Source organism: Ursus arctos, unplaced genomic scaffold (assembly GCF_023065955.2).
Source record: "Ursus arctos isolate Adak ecotype North America unplaced genomic scaffold, UrsArc2.0 scaffold_5, whole genome shotgun sequence".
NCBI lineage: Eukaryota > Metazoa > Chordata > Mammalia > Carnivora > Ursidae > Ursus > Ursus arctos.
Genome location: NW_026623067.1, coordinates 7,762,895 through 7,776,522, shown reverse-complemented (window position 1 = coordinate 7,776,522; position 13,628 = coordinate 7,762,895). Strand labels below are relative to the sequence as shown.

General features: G+C 36.3%; 1 protein-coding gene across 1 annotated transcript; it reads left to right on the top strand.

Annotated features, from left to right (window-relative positions):
• The first annotated feature begins 6,645 nt into the window (after window positions 1–6,645).
• LOC113261879 (olfactory receptor 2W3-like) lies at window positions 6,646–7,593 on the top strand. The gene has a single exon (XM_026508195.4). It carries the CDS (start codon window positions 6,646–6,648, stop codon window positions 7,591–7,593), a length of 948 nt encoding a protein of 315 aa, XP_026363980.3.
• Window positions 7,594–13,628: the final 6,035 nt, after the last annotated feature.

The window sequence follows — 13,628 nt, the reverse complement described above, 5'->3', positions numbered from 1 at the left end:
AATAACAAACTGAAAGACAATTGAGCAATTTTCAAAATAGAATATTATAGCTACGTATAATTTCATTCATGTAGAGGTCTCAATAATTTGATATCTCCAGCAAACTTTAAAAGATGTGCTCCTCTAAAAATAAATAGTAAACAACGAAGGGAGAAGATGAGAGTCATTGGAGACCCAATACAACAGGTAAAGGTGGAGATTGGGGGTCAATGATACCAGTTTTGCATCTGATATGGGGAACAACCAGTTCAGATTGGAGCAGATCAACTCTCCCCAACCAGACACAGATGTCTCAAAGTTTCTATACAAGATGCCTGCTGACTTACATCATATTTTTAGGCATATAAAAGTTGTTCAATATGTATTTTCTTAATTTCTTGCAAGCAAGGCATGACTTTAGGAAAAATATGTTTGTCATAAACTAATATGAGAATCTCATTTCTTTCTTCCAAAATAATGAAATAATACATTCTCCACCATCATTGTACAGGTTGGTTTATTTTACTTTTTGTTATTTTACTTTTTTTAGGAATTTTCATTTATTTATTTGAGAGAGAGTACACAAACAGAGGGAGGGGTAGAGGGAGAGAGAGAAGCAGGCTCCCCACTGAGTATGGAGCCCAATGCAAGGCTCAATCCAGGAACCTGAGATCATGACCTGAGTTGAACACAGATGCTTAACCAACTGAGCCACCTAGGTGCCCCTTTGTTAATTTACATTTTTGAATCTTTTCTTTTATAAAATTAAAATCTCCATTTTTGCATATTCTAGTGATTTCCTATTGATACTAATATTTATTTTATATCTGACTTAATCTTAATATCTGCTATTGGTATTGCTACCATTTCCTTATACCCTAATATCAGTAGAAATGGAGATGGGCTTTGGATTTTCCTAAGTTATATTTTAGTTCTTTGTTATCAAGTCTACCAAAGAGAAGAGAATGGAATGGCATTGTTTACATGAAAAATGTAGAAAGATTTGCATTATTTGTTTACATTAAATAAATACACCAATTATATCTCTTTGTGGGAACTCCAGCCCACAGATACAAGGCAGTCCGCTATGTGTGAGCCTGTATGGGGAGAGTAAATTAAGATTCTTTCTTTAAGGATGGAATGTGCTGAGCAAGTTTAGAATCGTGAATGTGCAGTCTCCTGGGCAGAAGAACTGCCAGCCCTGGGACTCATTAAACTGTTCTTGCTTCCCTTTGTCTCTGTCAAGCAATTAGTATATTTCTCGTGTGCTCCATCACTTATCGTAAAAACTTTCTTTTTTACGAACAGAAGGGAGAAGGCAAAGGTCTCTTTTATTTGCTTGAAAGCATAAGACTAACTAAATGAAGATTTTAAATGATTTATCTGCTTAGTTTTATTTAAGAAATGATTTGTTTATTTCTTCGCGAAATTATTAGGTTGATTGATATACCACATTATCAAATTACATTATCTCTTTTGTTTTCACAAGCCCTATAAGAAAATTAGGGATATATTTGCATAATAAAAGTTACTACGTAACAGGATAGATTGCTAGTTCAAATTTACTCAGTGAGGTTTTGTAGTTAAAGCTTTAATGCATGTGTGCTGGCACTCCTTTTACCAATCCAGAAAAAATTAAACTCAGTAATTAATATTCTTTACTACAGTCTATGAAAATAGATGCTATGCCATTTCCCGTAAGCTGCTCCACGGAAAAGCTCCAGATGCCCCTTGAGCCTTCATTCTACTGGATATGTGATAAAAGGGAAGAGAAATGAGACATTGCTGTGCTGTAATTTCTGGTATGGGAATGGCTAGGTCTTGCTTGGCTGTGATATTAAAATACTGCTTGGAGAAGAAAGAAGAGCTAAATTGGTTTATTAGATTTTGTAGAAATTTTGAATTAATTTCATATTTTTGACTAAAATGAAGTTATAAGGGCATTTCCTATCATGACAGACAAAACAGAACAACAACAACAAACCCTCAGATTTCCTCATTTGTGTCATAAGCAGAAATATATATATATACTTACAGTTATGTATATAGTTACAGTTATGATTATTATAGCACAGAAGTATGGTTGATTTCCCTCTTGACTTCTGCTTCTGAATCTTCCAATTTACACACTAATGATTCCTGGGAATTTGAAGTCCCCTGAGGCATCAAAATCCCTATTATTCTATATCCTCTCTGCACTGTCTCCCAGGCTTCTCTCCAGAGTAACTATCCTTCCCATGTTATCTCCATAAAAACCATTCTACAGGGCAGTTGAGGTCCTTCAGAGTTAAATAGAAAAGGACAAAGCTCAGAAGGTATGTCTTTTATCTCTCTCTCCCATGGATTGCTGTCATGGTCTGTGATATTGGAAAGAGTCATTCACAACCCACCAGCTTTAAGCTATACCTCCTCTGGGGACAGGGCCAAGATGATAAATGACAGGTAGAAATCACAAAGCAGAGTGATTTGCTGGAGTTAAACCATCTGTCTCTTCTACTTCTGTAATCAGACAACTTTAGCTACTTTGATTCTACACTTGGCAAGATGCCACCAAAAATAGTGAGTAAGGATCTGGTCTGCATATTGTATTTCTTTTGACACTTCCTTCACTTCTCAGATTGTCCATTAGTTTGCTAATTAACAATCTTCCTTGAAATCCTTCAGCGGGTGCAAACACACACACACACACACACACACACACACACACACACAGAAAAATTAACTTATTCTTAAAGAATTTAATTTAATAATCCAGAACACACTTGGAAATGAACAAATGGCACACATTGGCAAATTCAAAGTTAAATAGACAGGAATATCATTTAAATGGTATAATTATAATTTATTTCTACTGAAGTTATCTAATCAAATACTTAACATAAAATAAATATTGAACTACACTTCAAATAAAATAATAGGCAGGCATATGCAAACTGATACAAAATAGAGTGAGTAAAAGGTAATCATATCAATGACCCATAAAGATTTTTAACTGTGTAATTTAATCAAAGAAAATGACCTGCAGAAATAGTATGAATTAAATTTGAAATCAACTGATAGGTAAAGATGTAGACAGAAAGTATAAAGGCAGTCCCAGGTGACAGGCAATGTGAACGAAAAACAACAGCAACAACAAATACCAAAACAAGATATTGTAATCAGTGTACTACAAAAACTGGATGTGGGAAAGTAAAAAATTGAGGTGGTAAAAATTGAAAGTTACAGTAATATGAATGTATAATCAAAACATTGTATTGATATGATGGTAACCAGGCACCAGGAATCCACTTCTGTCACTGTCACCAAGTTAATTATATTCTACAAACATAGTGAAATACAGTATTTTTTTCTTTGAGAGAGAGAGAGCAGGTGTGCATGCACATCAGTGGGGGAGCGGCAGAGGCAGAAAAAGAGAGAGAATCTTAAGCAGGCTTCAAGCTCAGTGCAGAGCCCAATACAAGTCTTGATCTCATTACCCTGAGATCATGACCTGAGCTAAAATCAAGAGTTGGACGCATAACTGAATGAGCTACCTAAGCACCCCTGAAATACAGCCTTTTTAAAATTACATGTATAAAGACAACTGTGATGCTCACAATGTAGTCCAAATAATTAGATTTCCCGGCACAAAGTGACATATTATATATAATAATATCATATCATATCATATATCATATAATAATATATAATGTATAAATAGGAAATTCACAGAGGATGATTGAATCTTGAAAAACTTATGTGACACAATTTCCCAGTAGTAATAGAACAGATAAGGAAATGATAAGCAGACATAACAGCATACGTGACACAGAGTTTGAAGAATGTTTAGCTCCAGAGAGTATTAACTGGAAGATATCTAAGATATTAGTAAGGGATTATGTTTAAAAGTAAACTAGTGCAAATTGTAGGGCTTTTGAAAACCAAGCTATATCTGTAGAATGTTCAAAAGAAATAGGCTGGTGATGGGTATTAAGGAGGGCACGTATTGCATGGTGCACTGGGTGTTATACACAACTAATGAATCATGGGACTTCACATCAAAAACCAGGGATGTACTGGATGGTGACTAACATAATATAATAAAAAAAATTTTAAAAAAAGAAATATTCAAATATTTTTGGAAGAGAGGGATAATTCAGAAGAGTGACTGTGGATCACTAACAAAGGCAAGGGCAATTTAAAAAGAGGAGGGGTTGGAGAAAGGAAAAGGAGGAGGAGGACGACAGTGGACATAAAACAAGGCCAGGGCCCAATGCATGGGTAGACCGAGTCAACAATTATACACACTATGATTAGACAGGGAATTAGATGAGATTCCTCAATACAAGTTACTAAACCAATATGTTACTCTTCTACTATAGGTTTATTCTTTAGGAACCAAAAGATTTTGTCTTCAAGTGTTTTCTTGTTGAATACTAATAATATGGAGTTTAAAATCCTATTTTATTTTATTTTTTTAATAATAATATTTTTATTATGTTATGTTAGTCACCATACAGTACATCCCTAGTTTCTGATGTAAAGTTCCATGATTCATTACTTGCATATAACACCCAGTGCACCATGCAATACGTGCCCTCCTTACTACCCATCACCAGCCTATCCCATTCCCCCACCCCTCTCCCCTCTGAATCCCTCAGTTTGTTTCCCAGAGTCCATAGTCTCTCATGGTTGGTGAGATTTAGATTTTTTAAATGACAATTTAAAAAAAACCACTTTAACCTGTATGAAATTTAAAGATAGTGTTTTAGTTAACTGGAGTTTGAGCTACTACCACATTGACAAATGGTCAAGTCTTAGGAAAAAGCTCTTTATAGCCAAATGGAACAAGCAATGGGAAACCAGAAAACAAACAAACAAAGAATAAAAACCAAAGATTGCCCCAATGTAGAGAAAATTGGCAGTGATAAGAAAGAAAAGAGGTGCAAAAGAGCAATTTCCCCACTTTTGTGGAAATGAAAGCTAAGGGCTTTCATTTCACTCAGATATATGAAAAACAACAACAAAACAAGGAAGAAACAAAAAAAGGGGGTATGTTTGAATAATTATTTCACTTAGTCTGTCATTAATTTGCATAATAACATTTTATCTAACTTTCCCAAATTTTATTTTATTTCATTTTTTAAAGATTGTTTACTTATTTGTTTGTTTATTTATTTATTTTAGAAAGAGAGCACATGAGGGGGGAAGGGACAGAGGGAGAGACCAAATCCTCAAGCTGACTCCATGCTGAGTGTGGGGCTCTATGTGGGGCTGATCCCATGACCCTTAGATCATGACCTGAGCCAAAACCAAGAGTCAGATGCTCAGCCAACTGAGCTACCCACATACCCCTAACTTTCCTCCATTTTTAAAAAGCAGGTTAAAAAAATCCTCTAGAGTCATTGGGAATTTAATAAACTCTTGCAAAAATTAATTAATATGTGAATCACTATGGTTAGGTTCTCCTACTGAATACAGGGCAAATACCAGGGATTGGAGTTGTAGGATGAATGTGACTATAATCATTTATATCTTCAAAAACTGGATTTGGAATGGAGAGTGAGGGTAATTCAAGAGAGGTAAATACACAAGACACTGTATTACCATGTGAAAAGTGTGGTATATGGAAGTGACTATGTTAGGTACTCAGTTTCTAAAAGATTAATCATAGAGGACAACTGTTACCATGATCTGTGGTGGTTATCTACCAGGTGGATAAATTCACGTATCACCCTGCTAATTAAAGATCACAAAAACCAGAGAACCCAAAATATGCTCTCTCAAACCTGAGATTTTTGGGAGAAGTTTGGGAAAAGGCAGACTTTGACAGGAATTACTAACTGCTAATAGCTATCAAGCACTTCTAATCAGCTTCAGGAACATTGAGAAAATGTATTCACAGAAAAGGAGAGAAAATGAATTTACACTGGGATAATGTCCCAGCTTTTGCCCTAGGGTCAGGTCTAATACAAATGGACTCATTTTGCTTGTTCACATGTAGCCTCGTTTGGGTGATTTAAGAGCTAGAGGAAGAATATACAAATTTTCCATCAAAAACACAGAAAAACAAAACTATTTCCTTAAAATTTTGTAAGATATTTATATATTCTAAAGATTTTGTCCATCTTTAGGAAAATGTCTCCAGTATATTGCCAGTTTACTATTTATTCTTTTACCTTATTAAAAAATATTTTATTTAGGGGTTTCTGGTTGTTGCAATCAGTTAAGTGCCCAACTCGGTTTCAGCTCAGGTCATGATTTCAAGGTCTTGAGTTTGAGTCCTGCATCAGGCTTCATGCTCAGTGCAGTCTGCTTGAGACTCTTTCTTCCTCTCTCTCTGCTCCTCCCACCTGCTCTTTCTCTCTCTAAGATAAATAAATAAAATCTAAAAATATATATTTTTTAAAATTTTCACCAAAAATGTTGTTCTTCTTAAAGTGGTGTTCAGGTTTTATGTTTTGTTTTCAGTAGATTACTATGACAAATTATAAAAATTTCCATCCAATTGTCTCAATTTTTAAGGTTTTAAGCTACACACAGACACACACACACAGACACAGACACACACACACACTTTTATTAGAAGTTTCAAATAGTGTTAGTATGATGGACATCTGGAATGATTAGTGGTTGTGAAATACTTTTTTTTTTTTTCGATTTCCCACTCTCCTGAGGACAGTAGAGATGGATGGGACCAATGAGAGCACCCAAGGAAATTTCATCCTTTTGGGGTTTTCTGACCACCCCCATCTGGAGAGGATCCTCTTTGTGGTCATCTTGATTGCATATCTCCTGACCCTTGTGGGCAACACTACCATCATTCTGGTGTCCCGGCTGGACCCCCACCTCCACACTCCCATGTACTTCTTCCTCACCCACCTATCCTTCCTGGACCTCAGTTTCACCACCAGCTCCATCCCTCAGCTGCTCTATAACCTGAATGGAAGTGACAAGACCATCAGCTACATAGGCTGTGCCATCCAGCTCTTCCTATTTCTGGGTCTGGGTGGTGTGGAGTGCCTGCTCCTGGCTGTCATGGCATATGACCGGTTTGTTGCAGTCTGCAAGCCCCTCCACTATATGGTGATCATGAATCCACGCCTCTGCAAGGGCTTGGTGTCCCTTGCTTGGGGCTGTGGTGTGGCCAACTCTTTGATTATGTCCCCAATGACTCTGTGGCTACCCCGCTGTGGGTACTGCAAAGTAGACCACTTCCTGTGTGAAATGCCTGCCCTGATCCGGATGGCCTGTGTCAATACGACTGTCGTTGAAGGCATCGCCTTTATTTTGGCAGTGGGCATTGTTCTGTCACCCCTGGTGTTCATCCTGATCTCCTACGGCTACATCGTGAGAGCTGTATTAAGTATCCAGTCATCCTCAGGGAGGCACAAAGTCTTCAACACCTGTGGCTCCCATCTCACAGTGGTCTCACTTTTTTATGGAAACATCATCTACATGTATATGCAACCAGGAACCAGCTCCTCCAAGGACCAGGGGAAGTTTCTCACTCTTTTCTACAACATTGTCACACCACTCCTGAACCCCCTGATCTACACCCTCAGAAATAAAGAGGTGAAGGGGGCATTGAGAAGATTGGTTTTGGGAAAACTAGGTTTAAGGAAGAGATTATAATGAAACACAATGATAGCAATTCCTCCTTATGTTAAAATCCTACAGAAAAATGTTTTTCCATTATCTTGCATGATTACCACCTGCCAGAGTTTGGGCATATTTCATCACAGAGTTTATGGCCCAACCAGTTTTCTTTTGTGCAAGTCATGCAGGAGTACATAAATTATGATATCAAATATAATAGTTCTCAAAGGAACATCTGTTAATCATTGCTAATCCACAAATGTCTAGATGGTCCACATACTGTGCTGAAAAGCTAGGGACAGTGAATAGAGCCATTTTTTCTAGAAAGGAAAGAGAGGAAAATAAAAATGAAATTTCTTTTACCTAAACTTTCTGAAATATTTAACCATTAGAGCATATTGAATATTTTATTATAATTATTCACTTTTGCAAATCTTGATAAGATCTGTCAGCATGGACAAGCATTTATATTTCATTTCCATTTTCTTACAAGAAAACTAACAAAAACAAAAACAACACTCCCATAGCAAAATGTGGCTGTTATTCCTTTTTATCTGTTTATTCATTCAACAGCAATTAGTGAATGGCAAATCTCTTGCAGGCACTATTCTAGGTGCTGGGATTAAACTTCTGATCAACAGTGACAAGGCCCCTGATTTTGTGAAATTTACCTATTAATGTGTATGCTGGTGACAATAAATAACAAAGAATAAAGCTATCATTTAGTGATAATTGCAAATAAAATTTAAGCATATATACATATATATATATTTAATATATATATATATATATATATATATATATTTATATATTTATATATATTGATATTGCGGGAAGTAACAATGAAGTTGGGGAAGATGGAATCTCCTTGAAGGTCTTTTACCTGCACCCAGATAATGAAAAGGAAGACCTACCACAGTCACTCCAGGAGAAGGCATGTTAAGTTTAAATTCTGTCAGGTAAGAGTAAGCTTGGCATGCTTTGAGATCAGAGAAATAGCCATTGTGCATAGAGTGGGGTTCTAGAGAGATAGAAATGGAGAGAGAATCAGAGAGGTAGAAAAGGCCAGAGCATGGAGAATCTGACAGGCAATGTGACAGACTAGGAAGTTTACCTGCAACACAGGAATTGCTGAGAAAGTAAATAATACTATTTTTAATTTTACAGGTCTACTCCATCGGTTCTACAGAGAGTGGATATTTTGGGACAAAAGCGAAAACACAAAAGACTACTGCAGTAAATGAGGCAACAGTAGCTAATGGTTTGCAATAAAATTATCAGTGGAAAGAGTAAATTTACAATCAGAGATGTATTTTAGAGATCAAGCCAAGAGTATTTTCTAACGGCACTTGTGGACTGAGAAATTATTAGGAATTAAGAATGATGTAAATTGTAATTTGTAATTTTAACAAATAGGTGTTTATTGGAACATTTCCTGGAATGGAAGTGACTAAAGTAAAAGCAGATATGCAGTTGGGGTAGGGATTCAAATGTTCCGCTTTAGACAAATTATGTTTGACATAAATAATAAAATAGTCAAGGATATAAATGTGTTGGCTATATAAAAGGTCAGGAGCTCAGGTTAGAAAGGCAGGTTTGGAAATATTAATTGGAATTCACCAGAATACAGATGTTATTTAAATGCTTCAGATTTAATTGCCCATTTATGGGGTAGAAATGGAAAAGAAAACTGAAGTAAACAAGTTAAAGGAAAAGAAAAATAAAAAAAAAGAAAGAGACTGGAACTAAATCCTAAAATGAATTAATGTTTAGAAATCAGGTAGAGGAAAAGGGACCAGCAAAACATTAGTATTGGGCAGTGTGGTCAATTGTTTGCAAAGGTGACTATTACCAATTACTTCCATCCTATGCATGTCTGTAGCCCCCTCCATCCACAGATGACTCCTTCAATATGATCTGGTCATGTGACTCACTTTGGTCAACAGGGTTTGGTAGTTATAATGCTGTACCAATCCTGGGCCCAGTTCATCAGCGGCCTGGCTGCTACTTTTTTCCTTGGGATCTAGGTTCCATGTAAATTAAGCTCACACTGCACTACTGAATGCTGACAGGCAATATGAACAGATAGGTCCAGTTGGCATGAGCCAACCATTCCAGCCTCCAGCACTGGTGAATGAGGTCATCCGACCAGAGCCAGAAACCCAGCCAGTACAGCCTTGCAAGTGGTCCACACAGCCAGAACATGGAACAAAGATGAGCCATTCCTGCGAAGTCAAAACTTGTTACTCATAAATGACAGCATAATAATGTAGTTTCCACTAGGTTTGATGATGGTTTGGTTGGCAGAAATAAATAATGACCAACAATTGAATGGAAAATAAATAGTGGGGTTTTGTTTGTTTTTGTCTTTTGAAACCAAGCTCTAGATGGGGTCATCAAGTGTTTGGAATACTACTAAGAAACTTACAAGAGAAAGCATGTAAGTGACCCAACAAAGAGATGTTGGTGATGTTGACAATAGTTTAAGAGGATCAGTTGAGTATGAAATCTCATTTACAGTGTGGTGAAGAAAGAAAGAAGGTGAAAGAGTGGAAGTTTTGCTAGAATACTCTATTGTATAAAAAAGGAAACACATAAGTGAGGCAATGCCTCATGTTTTGATTCATTTAAAAATAGGATATACTAAATGGGTTTGTAAATTGAAGCTAATATGTAAATGCAGAGGAAGGATCTATTGATGTCAGAAGTATCTAGTATAAGAGTGGGTCTTTAAAAATGACAAATGTTGGTGAATTCAAGGCTTTCAATAGGAACCAGTACATTTCAGTTTTGATAGGGTAAAAGATAGTGTATATATAAACAGATGCAAGACTGTGTATTTTTATGGAGATAATATATAGAGTTCTTCACTGTTTCTATGTCCTCATTACAATGTAAGAATTAGTCACCAGTTGAAGCATAGTGAGAGGTTGAATCGTGGCAGAGAATGCCTGTTGATGAAGAGTGGAAAGAAGGTAAAATGCAGTTTTGAACTGGGAAATTGAAATATCATTGTAGACATAACCCATAATATTTTGCTATGGTTTCTTGTCCTTTGTCATTTTTGGACAAACATTTAAAATAAAACAAATTGGCACAATTTGAAAATTATTCTCCAAAAGTATGAAGGTTTTCTTTTTTTCTTTTTCTTTTCTTTTATTTTTTTAAGATTTTATTTATTTATTAGAGCACAAGAGACAATGTGGTCCAGTTTCTTTCTATTATATGTTGCTGTCTAGTTCTCCTAATACAATTTGTTGAAGAGACTATCTTTTCCCCACTGGTTATTCTTTCCTGCTTTGTCAAAGATTAGCTGACCATATAGCTGTTCATTTCTATTAGCTGACCATATAGGGTTCATTTCTATGTTTTCTATTCTGTTCCATTGATCTATATGCCTATTTTTATGCCAACACCATACTATTCTGATCCCTAAAGCTTTGTGATATAATCTGAAGTCCAGAATTGTGATGTCTCCAGCTTTGCTTTTCCTTTTCAAGGTTGCTTTGACTATTCAGTGTCTTTTTGTATTTCCATAGAAATTTTAGGATTTTTTTTTCTTCTAGTTCTCTGGAACATGCTATTGGTATTTTGTGGTATTTTGATAGAGATTGCAGTGAATGTGTAGATTGCTTGTAGTATAGACGTTTTTTTTTAAATTTCATTATGTTATGTTACTCACCATACAGTACATCATTAGTTTTTGATGTAGTGTTCCATGATTCATTGTTTGCATAACAATATTTGTTTTTCCAATCCTCGAGCATGCAATATCTCTTAAATTTCTTTCATCAGTGTTTTTTTTTTTTTTAAAGATTGTATTTATTTATGTGACAGAAAGACAGCCAGCGAGAGAGGGAACACAAGCAGCGGTAGTGGGAGAGGAAGAAGCAGGCTCCCAGCGGAGGAGCCCGATGTGGGACTCGATCCTGGAACGCCGGGATCCTGCCCTGAGCCGAAGGCAGCCGCCTAACAACTGCGCCACCCAGGCGCCTCTCATCAGTGTTTTATAGTTCTCAAAATACAGGTCTTTCACACCTTTGGTTAGATTTAGTCCTTGTTTTTCTGAGAAGCTCTTTACCTTTCCTTTTATTCTGAATGATAGCCTTGCTGGGTAGTTTTCTTGGTTGCAGATTTTTCCCATTCAGCACATAGAATATATCATACCATTCTTTTCTGGCTTGCCAATTTTCTTTGAGTAATCTCCAGCTAGTCTTATGGAACTTCTATTGTAAATGAAGGATTTCATCTTCTCTTGTTGCTTTTGAGGTTTTTTTTTTATTATTCATCATTATATTTTGCAAATTTAATTACAATATGTCTTGGTATTGACCTGCTTTTGTTGATGTTGCTGAGAATTCTTTGGGACTCCTGGATATGGATGTCTGTTTTCTGCCCCGGTTAGGGAATTTTGAGCTATTATTTCTTCAAATAAATTTGTGCACACTTTTCTCTCTCTTCTTCTGGAACTCCTATAATGCAAATGTTATTAATTTTGATGGAGTCACAGAGTTCCCTACATCTATTCTCATGTCCCATAATACTTTCTCACTTTTATTCAGCTTCATTATTTTCCATTATTTTCTTTTCTTTTTTTTCCTTTAGATTTTATTTATCCATTTGAGAGGAAAAGAAAGAGAGCAGAAGAGCACAAGCAGGGGGAAGAGCAGAGGAGAGGGAGAAGCAGACTCTCTGCTGAGCAGGGATCCTGATATGGGGTTCTATCCCGGAACTCCAGAATCATGACCTGAGCTGAAGGCAGATGCTTTACTGATTGAGCCACCCAGGTTCCTCTATTATTTTGTCATCTATATCACTTATTTCTTCCTCTGCTTCTTCTAGCCTTGTGTTCATTACATCAAGCTTTTCTTCCATTCACAGTTTTTGCATTTGTCATTTCTGACTGATTCTTTTTTTTAACTCTTTTATCTCTGAGGTAAGGAAGGCTCTTACTAATGTCTTCAATTTTTTTTTCTAAATCCCAGTGAATATCATTATGATTGTTGCTTTAATTCTCCATCAGGCATGTTACTTCTATCTGTTTTGGTTAGTTCTCTGCTGCTGGCCCTATCTTATTCTTCAGTTTGTGATGGATTCCTCCATGTTGGCATTTGTCTAAGTCTCTGCCTTCTTCTATGTGTAGAAAAGCCTTTTATGTTTCCTGTCCCTAAGAGTAATAGATTTATGAAGAAGAGGTCATGTGTTATCTTGGGGCTGTCTCTTCAGGGAATGTCTCTGGATGTGCTGTGTGCACTCTGCTGTAGTGTTTTGGATGCTGTATCCTTCAGGTCAGTCATCTGAAGAGGCTCTCCTTGCCTGCATTGTGTAATATTTGGTCCTTGGCCAGAATGTGGTGAGTTTTAACTAGGTGTGTTTTGGTCTGCTTGTTAAATGAGACCAGATTCTACTTCCAGTAGAACTGAAGTACCTGCAGAACTCTCTGATTCTCAGGTACATACTCCAAGAAGATTGAGTAATACTTTGAGATTACAGATTCAATTTCATTGCTAATAATCACACTGTTCAAAATTTCTTTCTCTTCATGATTTAGTTTTGGAAGTTTATATGCTATAAGAATTAATCCATTTTGGGGTGCTGGGTGGCTCAGTCAGTTGAGCATCTGTCTCCAGCTCAGGTCATGATCCCAGGTCCTGGGATCAAGCCCTGCATTGGGTTCCCCACTCATTGAGGAGTCTGCTTCTCCCTCTCCCTCTGCTCCTCTCACACTTGCATTCACTCTCACTTGCTCACTCTTTCTCTCTCTCAAATAAATAAATAAAATCTTTTTTTTAAAAAAAGAATTAGTCCATTTCTTCTAGGTTGTCTAATTTGTTGGTACATAATTGTCCATAATATGCTGTTATAGTCTCTTATATTTCTGTGGTATCAGTTGTTATTTCTCCTCCTTCATTTTTTTTATTTCATTTATTTGTGCCCTCTATATTTCTCTCTTTCTCTCTATTTGAAATATTGATGAGGCCAGCTAAAGGTTTATTAATTTCATTGATATTTTCACAGAACAAGCTCTGGGTGTCATTGATCTATTATATTTTTAAAAATAATCTATTCAA

Bases quoted from the DNA above. Each gene is read 5' to 3' on its own strand.
- LOC113261879 (XM_026508195.4), top strand. From the start codon at position 6,646: ATGGATGGGACCAATGAGAGCACCCAAGGAAATTTCATCCTTTTGGGG.